This window comes from Penicillium psychrosexuale (assembly GCF_028828465.1).
Source record: "Penicillium psychrosexuale strain IBT 29551 chromosome Unknown utg000001l, whole genome shotgun sequence".
Classification (NCBI taxonomy): domain Eukaryota; kingdom Fungi; phylum Ascomycota; class Eurotiomycetes; order Eurotiales; family Aspergillaceae; genus Penicillium; species Penicillium psychrosexuale.
The window spans coordinates 1,259,385-1,276,577 of record NW_026643186.1 but is presented as its reverse complement, the minus strand read 5'-3'; the positions used below and the strand labels follow the sequence as shown (position 1 = coordinate 1,276,577).

At 50.5% G+C, this 17,193-nt stretch overlaps 6 protein-coding genes across 6 annotated transcripts; 2 read left to right on the top strand and 4 right to left on the bottom strand.

The window, feature by feature from the left end:
* Nucleotides 1-734: 734 nt before the first annotated feature.
* N7518_000482 (SRR1 family protein) lies at nucleotides 735-1,739 on the bottom strand (the record flags this gene model as incomplete). Its single annotated transcript, XM_057181410.1, has 2 exons — nucleotides 735-1,093; nucleotides 1,211-1,739. 2 exons carry the CDS (start codon nucleotides 1,737-1,739, stop codon nucleotides 735-737), a joined length of 888 nt encoding a protein of 295 aa, XP_057046760.1.
* A 736-nt stretch (nucleotides 1,740-2,475) lies between these two features.
* On the top strand, nucleotides 2,476-3,321 carry N7518_000481 (copper acquisition factor BIM1-like domain-containing protein; the record flags this gene model as incomplete). Its single annotated transcript, XM_057181409.1, has 3 exons — nucleotides 2,476-2,692; nucleotides 2,747-3,060; nucleotides 3,115-3,321. The coding sequence occupies 3 exons, from the start codon at nucleotides 2,476-2,478 to the stop codon at nucleotides 3,319-3,321; spliced, it is 738 nt and encodes a 245-aa protein (XP_057046759.1).
* A 2,423-nt stretch (nucleotides 3,322-5,744) lies between these two features.
* Nucleotides 5,745-6,180, bottom strand: N7518_000480 (uncharacterized protein; the record flags this gene model as incomplete). Its single annotated transcript, XM_057181408.1, has 3 exons — nucleotides 5,745-5,973; nucleotides 6,008-6,087; nucleotides 6,148-6,180. The coding sequence occupies 3 exons, from the start codon at nucleotides 6,178-6,180 to the stop codon at nucleotides 5,745-5,747; spliced, it is 342 nt and encodes a 113-aa protein (XP_057046758.1).
* A 1,243-nt stretch (nucleotides 6,181-7,423) lies between these two features.
* N7518_000479 (uncharacterized protein) lies at nucleotides 7,424-11,576 on the bottom strand (the record flags this gene model as incomplete). Its single annotated transcript, XM_057181407.1, has 2 exons — nucleotides 7,424-11,404; nucleotides 11,532-11,576. 2 exons carry the CDS (start codon nucleotides 11,574-11,576, stop codon nucleotides 7,424-7,426), a joined length of 4,026 nt encoding a protein of 1,341 aa, XP_057046757.1.
* Nucleotides 11,577-12,086: 510 nt separating this feature from the next.
* Nucleotides 12,087-13,301, top strand: N7518_000478 (alpha/beta fold hydrolase; the record flags this gene model as incomplete). Its single annotated transcript, XM_057181406.1, has 1 exon — nucleotides 12,087-13,301. One exon carries the CDS (start codon nucleotides 12,087-12,089, stop codon nucleotides 13,299-13,301), a length of 1,215 nt encoding a protein of 404 aa, XP_057046756.1.
* Nucleotides 13,302-14,192: 891 nt separating this feature from the next.
* On the bottom strand, nucleotides 14,193-15,711 carry N7518_000477 (M28 family metallopeptidase; the record flags this gene model as incomplete). Its single annotated transcript, XM_057181405.1, has 2 exons — nucleotides 14,193-15,584; nucleotides 15,637-15,711. 2 exons carry the CDS (start codon nucleotides 15,709-15,711, stop codon nucleotides 14,193-14,195), a joined length of 1,467 nt encoding a protein of 488 aa, XP_057046755.1.
* Nucleotides 15,712-17,193: the final 1,482 nt, after the last annotated feature.

The following is a 17,193-nucleotide window of genomic DNA, read 5'->3' as shown; positions in this document are numbered from 1 at the left end:
TCAATGCAGAGCGTAACAAACAAGACAACAATAGAAGTAGATCCATAAGTAGGAAGGAACCTCGAGAAAGAAAAAGTCCTCAGAAAAGTCTTCAGACATCAGAGAGCTATCTCTGTTTAAAGGTTCCAAAAATTAGATCGGAGATGAGAATAGAGCCCCTTTTGTTAAGCTCCTGACGGACAATGGAGAACTCAGAAAAGTACGGTCTGTATCCGCAGAGGTCAGACGGAGGGTTTCCGCCGCAACATGCTTCGTGCCCTTAGACCAGGGCCGAAGCTCCAGCCTAGTTTGAGCCTTAAACGAGCCGCGGCAAAGTTCCTATCAGAGTCCTCAGGATTTCCCTTCACTGGACAACAGCAGACGTATATTTACGAATCTGAAGCTGAAGAAAGTTCAAAAAATTGAAAGGGTACTCGACAGAAACCACAGGGTGGAATGTGGACTGGAGTGTTGGGGAAGGAAGAAAGAAAAAGAGAAGGGGGGAGGGGGGGTTTATACTCTCCCAGTGGCTTAAGGTAAATGGGGAACTGGGGTTGGTGACGATTTTTGACCAAAAGGGAAGGCACCTGATCAGGAAGGTCCGTGGGTACGTCGTGTAGTTGGAAGGTGCACACGGGTAGGAAGATCATGATATTTTGACTCCAGAATTACACCAACGCCAATCCAATGCATACCTATTCTATAACCCTATGCATCTTTCATGAACCAAAATCCCAAAAACACTAATATACATATCATTCTGCACCAACGACCTCCTCGACCCAATAGAGCCTCGTATTCCAAAACGCATGCTCAAGTGCTTCAAATACCGGCAAACAATACGACTCAGCCCCATCCACATAGCCTTGTAGTACACCACCAGAGTCCGCATGCTCGAGCGGGCCACCGAACAACAGCCACGGCTTCGACGGCAGCAGCAATTCAAGATGTTTGCGTTCTGCGCCGGGACAGAAGAGCAGTGTGTTTGCTGTGATATGCGAGAAGGCCTCTGGGTGTTTGATGACTGTTATGTTCAGGGCTGCGAGGAGAGATTCATCTAATGTGTTGAAGACAGGGTCTTGGGCGTAGACTTTTATATTCGAGGAGGTGGTGCCTGTCTTGTGGTTAGCGTGTGATACTGTAAATGGCGATAGTCAAAGCAAAGAAGAAGACCAGAAGTGGACCATCCAAGCTATATCCAAAACCAAACCCAAAGGATCGGGAAACGAACAAGCAACTTGATCCTTAATACTCGCCAGAGCAGCAAGCTGATAAAGAGACACGGAGCGCCGATCAACCCATCCATCACGCAAGAACCCACTCGGGCTCCCAAGTCCAATACAGACAACGGCGTCGACAGGGCAACGGGCTGGGATGGAAGGAGCAGCAGCAGTATCAGCATCAGATGAAGAAGAGGCTTTTTCTCCCGCCCTCCTCAGCCGTTCATCCAAAACGCCCGTCAACTTAGTCCAACTCTCCGAACCCTCCCATCGCTCACGATGAGTTCGAAACTGCGCCTGCAGCTCGGATAGCGTGAGTCGACCCGGTGCCTCTGCAGGAGTCAAGACGGGTTCTTCGGGCTGGTCCGAGGAGATCCCAGTCTCGGATTCTTTGACTGCTGTTGTGCCTCGCGGGCGTGCGCGCATTACGCGCCGCACGTTTCCGCCGCTCGCGACATGGGTCCAGCCGTCGTCGTCGGTCACTTGGGTTCGTTTTTGGGTTGGGCGTTTCGGTCGGGAAGGGTGGGATGTATGGGGCATATTTTTATATAAGTATACTTATATAGATAATGTGGATTTTTGACGAACTGGGATATTGTATTGGGATATTATAGGATCGGATTTATTGAAGCTTTTTTTTTTGGAGATGCGGGGGAAATGCTTGGCGGGACTCCAACAGGCTTAGTAAGTAGACTGGCTGGCCCCGAGAGATACTCCGTACTGAGGGTGAGATAGAACTACATATTCGGGTGAAATAGTGAAATGCTTTGCAGGAAAAAAGTCCAGCAATCCAGAACTTATCCTATGGGCACACTCAGCCACTCTGTAAGCGCTCAAGTTGTTTCCCCGAACGTTAGCGTCCCCCTCGGCGCTTCCACCGCTGGTCGCTCAACAAATCATCATGCAGTATTCACCCTTTGAGTGATGGCACTTGCAGCGGATTGTGATGATCCCAGGCTACCCCTGCTCTTCGTCACTCCTCGAGCCAGTCACAGATGCCTCGCCATGCAGTCTCGGTCACATCTGCCTTCCAGGGTTTTGACTCGTCCGCCCAGTGAAGGCCAGTCAGTACCCCTCAAAAAGACCACTTAGCCCTCGAAAATCATGTTTTGGTCTTGGTCTTGGAGTTTCTATGATTTTGGTGTCCATTTACCATTACCGTTGCCCTCCCTATTATCTGCTTTTATTCTGCGATCGGAGAAATCGAGTCTGAGTCTCGGCGACAGCTGAATAATTCCTCAACTCGTGCAACTTGTCACCGTCGCTGTATCTCACCATGAATTTCACACAATCCATCTCGCGATGGGCTTCCATCCTACTCCTGCTGTGCTTGGGTCTGGCGCACGCCCATACCGTCATTACTTACCCTGGCTATCGAGGAAACAATCTCCACACCAACGGCACCATCGAGCAAGCTAACGGTCTTGGTGTTGCCTACGATGCGAAGAATGGCTCATACATCTACCCATACGGCATGGAGTGGATTTATCCATGTAAGCAAGACCTATCTACCCGTCTAGATATCAATCACTGACTCCTTTTTCAAGGCGGTGGTATGCCCAGGTCGACCAACCGAACCAAGTGGCCCGTCAGCGGCGGTGCTGTCGCCTTCCAGCCGGGCTGGTTCCCAGGCCATGCCACTGCCCTGATCTACATCAATCTCGGCTTCGGCGAAATCCCGGAAAATATGAGCCACCCCGTCGTCCCGCCCTTCCTCATCGTCGGCCCGACCAACAATCCTTACCCCGGGACTGTGTGTCTGCCACAGGTGCCTCTGCCGGCCAATATCACCGTCAGCCCGGGTGACTACGCCACAATCCAACTGGTTGAGACGGCCAAGCACGGCGCTTCTCTATTCAATGTATGTTCCAGTCCCCTTATTCCGATCCGGCAATCAATATACTGACTTGTCTAGTGCGTGGACATTGAGTTCGCAGAAGATGGCGATGCGTCTGTGGAGACGGTCACTCGCGACAATTGCTTCAATTCGTCCGATATCAGCTTCGAGTACATGTACACCACCAGTTCCATTGGTTCGGGTGCGGCGATGCTACATCCGAAACTGTCGGCTGCGGCTGTCGTCCCGCTTTTGCTGGCTGTTGCCTTCGGCGTCTACATGTAGATATGTCGGGCTTTCTTTATCGCATTTTCGCGCGCTCCTTGTTTTGTCCTTCTTTGCGCCATACCCCTGGTTTTCATTGGTCTCTGACGCTTCGACATCAGTGTTGACTACATGTCTATGTCTTTCTGGAATGGACTATATAATTGATGTTCTGGGTATTCTGGCGTTGACTGGTGTCTTGACTCTTTCTTTAATTTTACTGAACGAATATATTTGTCCAATTTGTTGACGATCTTGTGGAGTAGGCACTTATTCATTCAGGTGACGCAATTTCAATTCTAAGGCTGAGTTTTGAGATGACCTGACCTCACCATGCCGACATTGACTCATATGATGTACCTCCCCTTGACGAAAACCAACGTTATTGATTCACCCCATCCAGGCCTATCTTTCCTTTTGATTTCAATATCTCGAGACATTCAAGATGTCCACAGCCCCGTATTTATACGGAGAACCACTCCAAAAGGAGCTTCACCTAGAAAAATCCGGAGATATCGCCTCACTTCAAAAACACCGATTATCCCTCTAGTTGAACGTATACCAGGATTCAAACCGTGCTGATATGATGGGGCTATTACGGACGGAACTTGCACTTCGAGAGAACACTCAACGCGAGATGGCTTTGAGAGAGAATATCGAGGGACTCCTCAGGGCACCTACCACTCCCAAGCTAGCGACTCACATCCAGGTTCAGTACTTGCAGATCAAGATTTCAGATCTTTCCAAGGAATATTGGAGGTTAGAACGGGAGTGGTGGAAGATTAGGACTTCGTTTATGGATGGCCCGTTGACTCGAGGGATCGATTATTGGCGCGCGCAACCAAAATGGTATATGCATAGTGTGCTTTGCGTTGATTGTGCTGGGAGGGGGGGTTGCTGTGCCAGAGACTGCGGATGCTGCTATCGTCGCGGTGGGAAACAGTTTTCGGTTGGCCATTGCACAGTGGAATGTTCCTGCTGTGAGAAGGATCGGGGTTTCAAACTCGACAAAAAAGAAAAACCTCGGTTTCGGGAGGATTATAAGACTGGCGGCCGTTGTTATTTTCGAATCAGGAATGCCGCTTTACTTGGGCTGATGAATGGTAGCTGGAAGAACCCGTCGGATCATATTCGAGATCTGCCGCCGAAATATATGTCGTGAGATTGAAACAAGAATATATATGTTTGCTCAATACTCCGTACTCTGAATCTTCTTTGAGAAATGTCCTCTGGAAAGGAAGCTTATGGTGGGTGTTGGTTTGACAGTCTGGACCTTCCCGATTAGGACCGACGTACATATGTAGTGTTCCATAATTGCCCATTCCCCGCCACCCTCGACAGTATTTAACTCGTACCTTAAAAAAAAACCTACATTCCTCAACAATCACAATATGTGGTTTCAAATAGAGCAAAAAAAACGACCACTATGAGATTCGAACTCACAATCTCCCGATGACACTATAAACTAGGAGTCGGGTGCCTTAACCATTAGGCCAAGCGGCCAGTCGTCCTTTTGGATCCACACCTATTCATCATATTGTTGAAGTGGGCCTAGGTGGTGTTAAATCGTAAATCCCGGCCGTTATTACACGTCGGATTTCTTTAATTCTGACACTTCTACTTTAATTTTAAACCAAACTACTAAGTTGTATGGCTATGAACTATAGATGGGTTCGTTATATTTAAGTTTGAAATCCCAATACTCATACTAACATCTTATAGGCTGTTTCACGCGGGATTAGAGTATTCCTGTCTGAGGAATCAGAGCCTGACATTTTTCTAGTCTTAAATTAGCAGAATGAACGCTATTTTTTTCTTCTCGGAATGTCATATACTAGGTACAGATTTAAAAAGAGACCGAAAGGACTCTAGAAAGACATATAAAGCATATATTTCGTAACTAATCACGTCGATCTAAGGTGTAGCTAAAGAATGAGGGAACATAATCTCTTCATAGTGTCATAGCTAGAAGGACAAGTAGCTGTAAAAGTACCACCAGGAGCAAGAATAATAGTACGGAGTAGACATGACGGTCTATAATGTAGCTTCTATCTAATCAGTTCATACTCTTCGGTGATATACGTGAATGTTGCGGCGACCAGGAGAAGTAGGTCAGAGCTACCAGCAGGGACAATGAATAAGAAGCAGAGAGCTAAGTTAGGCAATGGATGAAGTTATTTAGAAGATCTATAACTACATTATGACTAGGCGCTCAGACATCCTGTAGCCATCGCCCACGTGATGACCCTACTCTGCTTAACTCTCATATAAATTCTTAACATATTTCCATATTGGCTTGTCTACTTTAGCCCTCGTTTTTCAATCAATACTTGGAACAATCGACTGATGCCTCATCAAATCACGTGGGTTGTTGTCACGTAAGGTTCTTTCCTTGGACGACATCGCTTCTTGTCATCCGACACCGTCACCGAACCAACACCACATTAAATCAGTACCTGCACCACGCCGTTGTGGGGTTCATGAGCGCCATGTCTCATAGCGAGTCCGACACGGACAAAAGATATGAGCCTTGTCAAGTGTGATTTGACCACCAAGTCGCCTGCGTCGTCTGGTTCGAAGATTCTCTTCACCACTATGGTGTCCCCACAGTCATGTTCGAGCTTTATGTCCTTGTACGGGACATTGACGAGGCGGCAGAATTGCTTGTTACCGCTGGATGGGTCATTGATTCAGAAGAGCCACATACAATTGGGAATGCGGAGGTTGAACTCCCACAGACGCGGCTTGTTTCTCCGACGACTCAGACAACAACTGTTCTTCTTCCGGCTCGAGAGTGGAATTATTCCCTAACAGTCGACTCACTAAGTGACTCACCTAATGACTTACCTTCTGACGATGCACCGTTGACAGCGGAGTCATCACCGGAGAATATCTTTTTCCCACCACTACCAGGCTTCCTATATGCACTGATTGAGAGCTGGCTAGACTGTCCTTATGAGGATGGTATGTTACCGATTCATTTGGCCTGTCAAATCTCCTATCTGTACGACTATGTACCCGCTCTAAAAGAACGATCATTCGCCGAATGAATGAAATATGAACACCGCCAGTTCCACTTCGACGTGTTGGCGGGAATGCGGACAGGCACCATCCCATTCAGAAAGCATGAACGTGTTATTCGAGATGCACTATTGCAGGGCCAGTATGAACTACGGGAATGTTCGGCGTTTTGTGATAATGAAGACCTTTTTGATACAGGGAGGGGTATATCCTTGTGAATAATTCCTATAGAACTTTTCATCGTCTAGCGCTTCAAATGCAAGTCTTTGTTGATTATCACGGGGATTCAGATTGATATGCAAAGACACGGAGAAAACCATGAATAAGACTAAGCTGACCTACAAGGTAGTTACAGTCGATTATATACAAGCAAAATCCAACCTACACGCACATGATATATCGCCCAATAGAGGAAATAATGTAATCTCTAGCAACACCAGCGCAACAGGCTTGTTATTCCTAGCATAACATTTACTACTTGACTTGCAAGATATAACAGACATTAGATCATATTGTGCTCCCTCTTGACCAAGTATATGAAAAAAAGAAAAGTCCCAAAACGGCCAAAACGACACAACATTTCGTTTTAGAGCTCACCGGGTCATAATAAGGGACCGAGCTGGAGATATAAAAGAACGACAATAATACAGGGTGGGAAGGAAAAACGAGGGTATCATGGAAGCGAACAACTCCAATGGGCCACACCGAAGTAGAAGAAGAAGTGTAAGAGGGAGTACAATACCCAGTTGCAGGCCAAGTTTTCCAAGGAGAGCGAGAAAGCGAGAGAAGCGGAATACAGGCCACAGCCAAGATAAAGGGAGAAACAAAGAAAAGGATGAGCCAAAGGAAGCAAACCAAAGGGTGTATATCAGTCATTAGAGATTAGATATAATCGAAGATGGAATCAGGTCTTGAAGGCAAGACAATAGTAGCCATCGTAGGCCGCAAGTCTATCCTCACAGAAAAGGACGAAAAGAGAAAGAGGGAGGAATATAAAGAGGGAATTAAAAAGCGCTTGGACAGAACGTGAAACACGGTGTTTGTTCAATCGCCTGACTCAAAAGGAAGGTTAAACGAAGTCAATTCAGACGGCGACATATGATCAATCGCGCAGCCCGAATGCCTTCCGAAGAAGGGGAAATCGTTTCTTTCGTCCCGACCCAGCGATCACGACGTCGCGCGCCGAAATCTTATTGTCATCGGGGTTCGTGATTTCAGGGGTGGTGTCAATTTTCGGATCTGGTCTGTCGCGGGGTGCCTCGGTCTCTTTCGCAATCAGAGATGCACTGTGAGTGGCATTGCCATTGACAATGACGCTTCCATTGTGTGCTGCACCTGCACCATCAATTGGCGGTGCGGAATCCTGCGTCCGGAGAACAGACGACGGGGCGCTGTGTGGCTGTTCCACGACTGCCTGGAGAGGCTCTTCTTCCTTGCCATTGGGGTGGAGGGGCCAAGAGTCTGGTCCTGTCGACCGGCGTTGAGAATTTCTCTTCACCAACTTGGACGGACGAGTCGGCTCCGAATTTCCGGCAGACACAGTGGTTGTTGTGACGCCGTGGTTCCCATTCACCATGCCCTCGTTGCGTAATTGATCGAGTTCCATACGCGACCGCTCTAGGGGTGTCTCTCTCCGCGAGGAGCTTTCAACTTCAGCTTCGGGAACTCTATGGTCAGAGTTCTTGGGTTTCTTGATGCCAAGTCGGGCAAGGAGTCCTGGCTTCCGACTACGGGGAGGCGTCATAATGAACTCCTCCAAGTCCCTCTGCGACATGCCACGTCGTTTGGCCACAGCTGCCATTCCAGACATACTGATTCCGTTCTTTCCGCGGGAACCTGGCGAAGAGGGCACTGGCTGGGATGCAAACACTGGTGGCGCTTGCTGCTGAGGGCTTTCTTCTGAACTATCGTCCAACTCTGTTGAGTCACCGTCGTCGGCACCTTGGCGACGTGGGATACCGCGGACAGGGCGTAACTTGTTGTTTCCAGGCTCATCTTCATCGCTGGAATCTGCGAATCGACTGGTGAAGACCTGGGGCCGAGCTTCATCCTCGTCATCTGAATTTTCGAACCGAGTTGGACGCGCCGTCTTAGGGGGCGCCTTGGTGAACTTCGCTCTCGGCGGTGCCTTCTTGTTCGTCGAGAAGAACGAATATCGCTCAGCTCCAGTAGGTCCTCGAAGAGTCTTCCGCATTGTCCCATTCGAGGAGCCGGATGAAAGAGGACGATGTTCAAGGGGAGAGTCGTTGCGCCCCGTTGGCGATTGGACGCGGACGTTAGTACCAGCAGCACCGGCTCTCAGTGTCCGTCGCATGGAATGGCGATCTCCGCGCGGAGAAGTGCGTTTGAAGCTGCTGGAGGAATCACTTCCATTTGACAATTGCCGGCGCAGAGTGCCAGGGATACCTGTTTGTCCTCCTACATTCTGGAAATTCGGAGTAATAGATAGAGACAGTGGACGCGGTTTGGCCTTGCCACCTCGCGGAGAAGTATCGTTGCTTGACCACCGAGGATCCTGCATACTAGACGTGCCATTCACATCCACCGACACGGCCCGGGTTCGCGTCGGAGGCTGTGCTTGAAGACTGCCATGTTGAGCGGTGGCGTTGCGAGTTTCCAACTGGATTGGCACTGGCGGGTTTGCAAAACCAAATCCATGGCCAACAGAAGAGGCAGGGGATTGCTCTACCAGGCGGTTGACCGAGGTTGGAGTCGGTGTCACGGAGCGCTCCTCCTCAAGTGCTTGATCTGTCACATCTTGTGACTGACTGTCCACGATGGCGGCTCGACCGATAGGTCTCGGTGTAGCGTCCCGAGATTCACTTGCATTATCCTCGGTCGGCGCCGACCTAGGGGCTGACCGGCTGTCGACAATAGCATTGATGGACCCAAAGCCATCACCGTCCATGTCTTCCATGTCTTCCGCTGCATCGCTGTAGACGCTATCACCGGACTCCTCCTCAGTATCCACGTCTTCCGGCTTTGGATCGGGGCTCGCCGCGGCCTGGGGTCTAGTCTTCTTCGCAGTCGAATTGAGACTGCGGTCTGAGTTGGAGGGAGGGAACCCGCCCGGAATCCTATACTGGTCCACGCTAGATCTCTTCTCGTCAACACTGTGCCAAGTTCCATCTGCCGGGGGCGTAGCCGGCTCGACAGCAATAGCAGGCACAGACAATTCCGAGCGCATGCTGGAGTACGGCTGTTTCTCAATGACGTCATCGGTGACTATGGTCTCTCCTTTGGCCCCTGGCTTGGTATACAAATTCGGAGTATGCGAAGTGCGGTTGACAGACAACTGCTCCAGAACGCTCAAGCTGTGTGGCCGGAAGTATTCATTTGAGAGCGACATATCCGGCCTTGGCGCCAGATCAGATGCAGACGAAGAGCTGGACTCATTGTCACTGAAATCTGGGATTGGCGACCTCTTGAGGGCACCGCCTCGGGTCCCCCGAATGCTACCGAAAGATGGAAGAACTTGCCGGGGTTTTATGACTACATCCCAGTCATCGTCACTCGCAAACTCCGCGTGCGACTTCTTTTTGCCAACACCAAGCCAACCCATACGAGATTTGGCTTTACCGCCGGGCGGGGAATCAGGCGTATATTCTTCCGGCGAGGTAGGAGGGCTGGCTGGTACATTGACAACCTCAGCCTCATCATCGAAACTGACCTTGACAGACTTTTTCCGGGTATCAACCCGGGGTCCTTCGTCTGAAGCCACTGATGTACCATCTGACAGCTCGCTCGGTGGTAGGACGCGGCCGGTTGGCCCAAGCCTCCTATCAGGCGATAAAGAGGTTCCTCTTGAGTGTTTCAAGGCTGATTTGACAGGAGATACTGATCTGAGTGGAGGCTCGTGAACTTGATCACCGGCTCCAGCTACAGAGAGCAATCTGGAAAAACGTGCAGTTCGACCTGGGCTGCTTGACTGACGGTGTGGCTGCTTTATTTGCAGTTCCGACGAGGGCGATGAGGGCACTGGTGCTGACTCTACGTGATCATTAGTTGGCGATGCACTCGTCATCCGGTTTCTGCTTTGCCGTTCAGAGGTATCTTCGACATTCGTATTGTCTTCGGGCTCTTCTTCTTCCCGAACAGTGGATGGCCACCGCTCAGGAAGAGCTCGTGAGGATGTGTGTTCAGCTTCCACGTTAGCCACAACAGGCACCGCGCTACCGGTATATTGGTCCAGAGAATCGGGCTCTATAAGCGAATTGTGGACCTTCCCAGTTCGACCATTCGCACTCGGCCTGTTCATGGGCACGCGAACCGATTGGGCAGTAGCATTTGCGGTGCCAGCCAAAGGAACATGTTTGCTTACAACAGGGCTTTCCTCTAGACTGCCAGATCGCTGTGCTTTAGGCTTCCCCTTTGGAAATTTGTCAGATACCTCAGCAATCGATTCTTGAATAGCATCGTGAAGGCTCATCGGATTGCTCTCAGACATCGTCATCGGCGAGGTAGATCGCGAACCCATTGGGTATGAGAAATTCACTGAATTCCGACTCGTCGATCGTTCCATTTCTGGAACGGTCCCAAGACTAGTCACGCGTTGATGCGTGGTTGGCTGAATCGGAGGCCCTCGCCCATGTTCCCGATCCACACCCCTCACCCCAGAGCGCGGCGAAGACGATGGGGATGAACGCATCGACGGTTCCATACTCACCGCTCGTCGGTTCGGCAGTTTCCGTGGCGAAAACTTCGTCGGGAGAGTAGGTAACGGAGGCACATCGACGGGAAGGGCCCCTGGCCCGACGGGTCCGGAGCTGGTAGCTGGGCGATGGGGGGACTGGTCGCGAAAGGTGCGTGCGCTCATCGAACTATTGCTGCTGGAGCGGCGCAGCGTGGCACTCACGCTGGCCGAGCGGCGACCGTTAACGGGGTTGGCCTGCGACTGGATCGAGGTGCGCCGCTGAACCATTCGTTTTGTCTGCACATTTTCAATGGGGGTCGGGGTGGGTGTGCAGTTGCGGAGCGCTGTTGCCGCCGCGGCGGAGGACAAGCTGACTGTGGAGGGTTGGGATTTTAAGAATGCATGGCTGGCGGCGGACTGGGCAGAGTGCGCGGCAGGTGTGGAGAGTGGCTAGTGGGAAAAGGAGTCGTCAGTTTCATTTTCATGCATAGGTTGCAGGTACCCGTTGGATTGCATCAAGCGCTGCAACGGGACCCATCTGCAGATAGGGAGATCTGCTATTCTTGGTAGAACACACCTGATGATGGGCAGAGGCACTTCTCTTGCGACGCCCGAAGATCATTGTTCAGAGTCTTGGGCCTTGTAGGGATCGAAGGGGTCAAAGATCGGATGGCCGGACACTGCTCGGTGCAGCGCCGGGATCCGAAATTGAAGTGGATGAAGGGATGTGGATCTCCAGATGATTATACGAGGGTAGCTATAGCAAGAAGTGGAAACTAGAAAACTGAGAAGTTGAGGGGAAACAACTCGGGAGGGATCGACCAAGTCAGAGAGCCAGTCAGAAACAAGGAGATATGAAGGTGACACGAGGTCAGGAGAGCTGTAAAAAAAGGCAGAAAGCAGGAAAAAAAGATAAAAAGCCGTTCGAGACAGATCCAGGAAGATCCGAGATCGAGAGGAACTTGCGTCATGACTCTGATGGGTCAGGCACCAGAACTTGGTTTACCGCCTTGGTGGACCACGTTTTATGGGGTATGACCTCGGTTTGTGTACAACATACCTAGATTCATTCTTATATCCCTTACACGGCATATATCTCACTCATCCAACTCACATATATTCAATCCTAACAATGGCCCTCCCACCCCTCCCCCTCCCCGCAGGCGTAACAAGCCGCAACATTCAAACAAACGATCTAAACATCCACATCCTAGAAGCCGGCCAAACCCCAGAGAACACTAAACCATTAATCATCCTTCTCCACGGCTTCCCAGAAATCGCCTACTCATGGCGCCGTGTGATCCCAAAACTAGCAGCAGCCGGCTTTTACGTCGTAGCCCCAGACCAGCGCGGCTTCGGCCGCACCACAGGCTGGGACACGCGCAGCTATGAGGACGTCGACCTGGCGACCTTCTCACTATCCATGCTGGTGCGGGATATTGTGCTTCTTGTACACGCACTAGGCTACCGTTCTGTCCGGTGCGTCGCCGGCCACGACTGCGGCGCTGTATCAGCGGCCACGTGCGCCCTAATGCGGCCGGATTTCTTCCAGAGCGTTGCCCTCATGAGCCATCCGTTTAACGGGGCCCCGGATCTACCGTTTAACACGGCGAATGCGGATGCCGCGGCGACTGGGTCTGAGACGGCGGCGGCAGGTGGGGCGGGTGGTGCGGAGGGGTCGGCTGCTGCGGCGGGGATTCATGACGCGCTTGCGGAACTCGGGCGCAAGCATTATAAGTGGTATTACTCGACTAAGCAGGCTGGTCCTGAAATGTCGGATCTGGAGCCTGACGAGATGCATCGCTTCTTGCGAGGATACTTTCATTTGAAGAGTGGTTCGTGGCCGGGGAACCGGCCACATCCGCTTGTGAAGTGGTCTGCTGCTGACCTGGTCAAGTTACCCGGGTACTATATCATGCCGTTGAATGAGACGATGCCTGGAACGGTGGCGCATGATATGGAACATGAGCCGTCCGGCGGTCTGGCCTCGCACTCGTGGCTGCCGGATGAGGAGCTCGCAGTTTATGCCGCTGAATATAGCCGCACGGGCTTCCAGGGTGGATTGAATTGGTACCGTGTTCGCACCGCTGCTGGGGGCCGATACACGAAGGACTTTGATGTCTTTGCTGGGAAGAAGCTCGAGCCACCTTGCGCTTATGTCTCGGGCAAGCTGGACTGGGGCAACTATCAGGAGCCCGGTGCTGTTGAGAAGATGAAGAACCGGATTTCGTGCGCTGACCTGCATGTCTTTCGTATTGTGGATGGGGTTGGGCATTGGACGCCCCAGGAAAGCCCGGAGGAGGTGACGCGGGCCATTCTGGATCTGATCAGAGGTGTGCGCGACTAGATTCTTAATCGATGCTATTGGGCAGTTACGCTTTTCTCGATTCCCATTTGGATCTGTGAAAGAGGGGTTTGAGAAATATGATGACGTTATGATGGGCTATGAGCTGAACAAACTGGATACATTGCATTTGCGCTCACAAATATAGAGAAAGCCCTGGAGCAATTAATGATAACCGGGAGCTGAAGAACCTTAGAACCTCGCCTCTTTGGACAACCAATTGCTGATTGTCTCCAGTGTCCTCAAAGGCAAGATCGCAAGGATGCTAGAGTCCAAAGCTTCTCTATCATCCCCTTTGAAAACTTACTGAACGACGTTACGTCTATCTTGGGGTTGAGAACTAGTATTCGCTTCGTGACGTCATCCGGAGATCGCAATAATCAGCATCGGGTTGCCACAAATGGCCCCAAGAACATACTTGATCAGTTGATAATTGCAGAGTTCAGATGGAAGCCTTTCCCCCGGGGATAGATGCTCTTCAACGTACCGCGAATTGTTTGCCTTCCGGTATGCCGATTCAGTCAGAACGTGTACAGCTCGGCGATATCAGAACCTCAGCAGGGTGAGGGGGGAGCTTGGTTGAGTGAATTTGAAAACCAAGTTTGAGCAAATTGGAAGGGACCTCTACTATAGAAAGAGAAATATGTTATGCCTTCATATTATATGACTCATTTTTGATCTCATATGGCGGCTAGCATTTTCTATAGAATCTGATCCCTACGATACTGAATACATTCAAAATATGCTTTTATATATCTCTACTCTTGAGTTCTAAAGAGTCATATTCGCCAGATGACGTGATATACCCCGTAGACAACAATTGGTCAGAGAATAGATTGAATTGGATACTTGCTTGTATCAACATTGTTGATCAGTAATAGGTGAACAGACCTATCAAATTTCGACCAAGGAATGGAAACATCCGGTCTCCGCGGTGTGTGCATGCGCCCGAGGCTCCCTTTTCTTGAACTCTCGCTTGTCGGTTGCACTCCGTCGGGGGATCGAAGCAAGGCTATTGGCATATTTAGCAACAGCGAAAGCCGTAGCCTTCGAATTAATCAGGAATGCTTCGTGGTTGAGATTCTTGAAGTTGTCCCCGACAGCATGGTAATTCACATCGTAGGATACGTTTGCTTGGCCTCCGAACAGTTTTGCCTCTGCTTCGGTCTTGAGGCCTTCAGCGCCAGTGAAAAGCCCACCGGCGGGAATTCCACGAGAGATGAAACCCTCGTAGTCGGATCGGCCATTAAACTCAGTGGGAACATAGGGCAGCTCCTTTGACCTGAAATATTTCTCAAACAAAGCCTCAATCTGGGCAGATCCCGCTGGTCCAGTCTGGTTGAAGGCATCTCCGTCACCATCGTAGATCATGAGCGCATAGTTGGGCGAGGCAATCATATCGAAGTTGAGGTAGAGTCTGATTTTCGCCAGTTCATCGGCGTCCAGGTGGGAGGTATAATACTCGCTACCCAACAGGCCGAACTCCTCAGCCGTCCAGAAGAGGAATCTCACGGCATTCTTGACAGAGAATCGCGTCAACGCCTTTGCCACCACGAGGTTGCTGATGATTCCAGAGCCATCATCATTGATGCCTGGGCCGGCATCGACTGAGTCGGTGTGACCTCCCAGTGAGACGACGTTATTGTGATCACCGCCCTTTGTCTCTGCAATGACGTTGAATGTAGTGCGATTCTCGACACGGCTGTCCAGCAAAAGAGACACAGTCACAGCGCCCTTCTCTGTTGCACTGAGCAGGACCTTGCCGTCGACATCAGAAACTCCCGCAATGGCGGAATAATCACTGGATACGCCACCCAGGGTTCCACTAAGAGACCCTGCAACGTTGTTATAGACAATTACCGCAGCGGCATTGGCAGCAGCAGCAAGTAACGACTTTTCTGCGAAAGTGCATTCTCCACGCTGGACTAGGGCAATTGCACCAGCCACGTCACTCGGGTAGTCCGATGCACTGCATCCGAGATTCGAGACCACTGCCAGCTCTGCAGTAACCTCCACGCTAGGACTGTATGTCATGGCGGATGCTTTGATAGACTCGCCCTCACGCGTCAGCGAGGTATTTGCAGTAGTCCATGTGTGCACCTGCGGCTGCTTCCACACATTGTAATAGCCGGTCTTCTTCAACTCGCGATAGATGAAGTCAACAGTATCGTTGTGTGCTGCACTGCCAAAGACGCGATTACGCTCGGGGTATGCATAGGCGAAATCCTCAAGCTGTTGGGTGCCCTTCAGGAGGTCTTTCAGTCGAATGGTAGAGGGAAAGTCATCCTAATAAGTCAGATTACCTAAACGACAGCGGAGATCCAACATGTATACATACCGGTGAAACAAGGGGCTTCCTCCGGCTAGCTTCAGCCAGGCCCACGGACAGAGTTATCAAGAAAAGCCACTTCATATTTAAGTAATGGGAGGATTGATGACCATTCTGAGCTAGGGGCAGATGTGATTTTATACCCATTCTTCGTATTGTCGGCGACCATCACGCGATGATAAAGCGCAATGGTGCGTGATTGGCAGGGCCCCGATGAATACGCCAAGAGGCCGGCCTGCTTCACTTGGCAGAGGAGGAAGCACTTTCATAGGGCCGGCTATTGTCCTGCAGGCGGAATCCGACGGCCCTTGGTATGACAAAGGCTGAGGTTACCTTGCCAAGGCGTTGAGGTGGGAAGGGTACTAGGGATAGATAACGTTGTTGCGGGCTGTTGCGCTCATTATCCAGCACATTGAACCTTAAGACTAATTATTTAGTCCGTATTCGCAATATGTTTGCCATAATCTGTTGATTAGGATGGTAATCGTACCATAATCAGATCCAGACGGCCGTGTGCTAACTTAGCCAACTGCCTATTAGAGATCAGCGTTGCGGAGTACTGGAATCGTGCCTAGTTCATATCCTCCTTGGCAACGCCTATTTCAATCATATCGTCCCAATTCATATCCGTGCGTTCAAATTCAGGTTCAAATACATTCTTCAGAGTTCCAATTCCGTATGAGTATCACACGAAGGGTATTCGTTCCACGCATAGCAGGCTCATCTGCAGTTGTGGGAAAGAGCTACCCCCGCGGAATGAAGTAATTGAATCGCTCGGGGAAAGCGCGGATCATGAGTGAGAAAATAAGACCATAGGCAGCAGGTATGAGTGGCTCTCTTTAGAGCAGTAAACTGCTTGACACCGCATAAAACGCTTGCAGATAACTATTATCGGCGGGGACATCCCGAGGTCTTTCCGCTGACGCAATAAGCGCTGGTAACTAGTGTTTCCAGCACTCCATGAGCCTCCGCTGAGCCAAAGCCTGTTCTCTGCGCGCAACATGGTCTGCCCACATCCGTACCGCCGCTGCCTAAGATGGAAGAGATTATCTCGCAAACGCCCTTGAACCACCTAGGACACATCTTCCTCCTCTGATGATGCAATGCCGCGAACAACTTCAATGCGGATTGGGTTGACGGTAGATAATCGCATAACCCAATTTGGTCGAGACCTCTCGACCCCAAACTCAACCCGGACCCAGTGACTGGGGCCCCAGAAAACCCAGTTTGGACCCAGTTTGACCCAGTTTTTGCATAAATTATGTCTTGGTGTTCATAAACAGCAGAATAACACAGATTATTAGCGTGTTTGTATAGTTTGTAACCAAATTTGGCCCCAGAACCAGTACTGAGTTAAGGAAACATAGTTCGAAAGGGAGCACTGGTGTAAGTCATAATGCTGTAGGGTATACCAGGCATACCAAAGTAAGTTGGAGGGGAAGTTGATAGTAATAACCTTGGAGCATTCAGAGACATCAAACAGACACTAGAGAGGCAAGATAGGTAGGCTATCGGCAAGTCTCGGCTCAGCTCGAGAAGGCGCATGTGCTCCTCCACGAGGCCGTT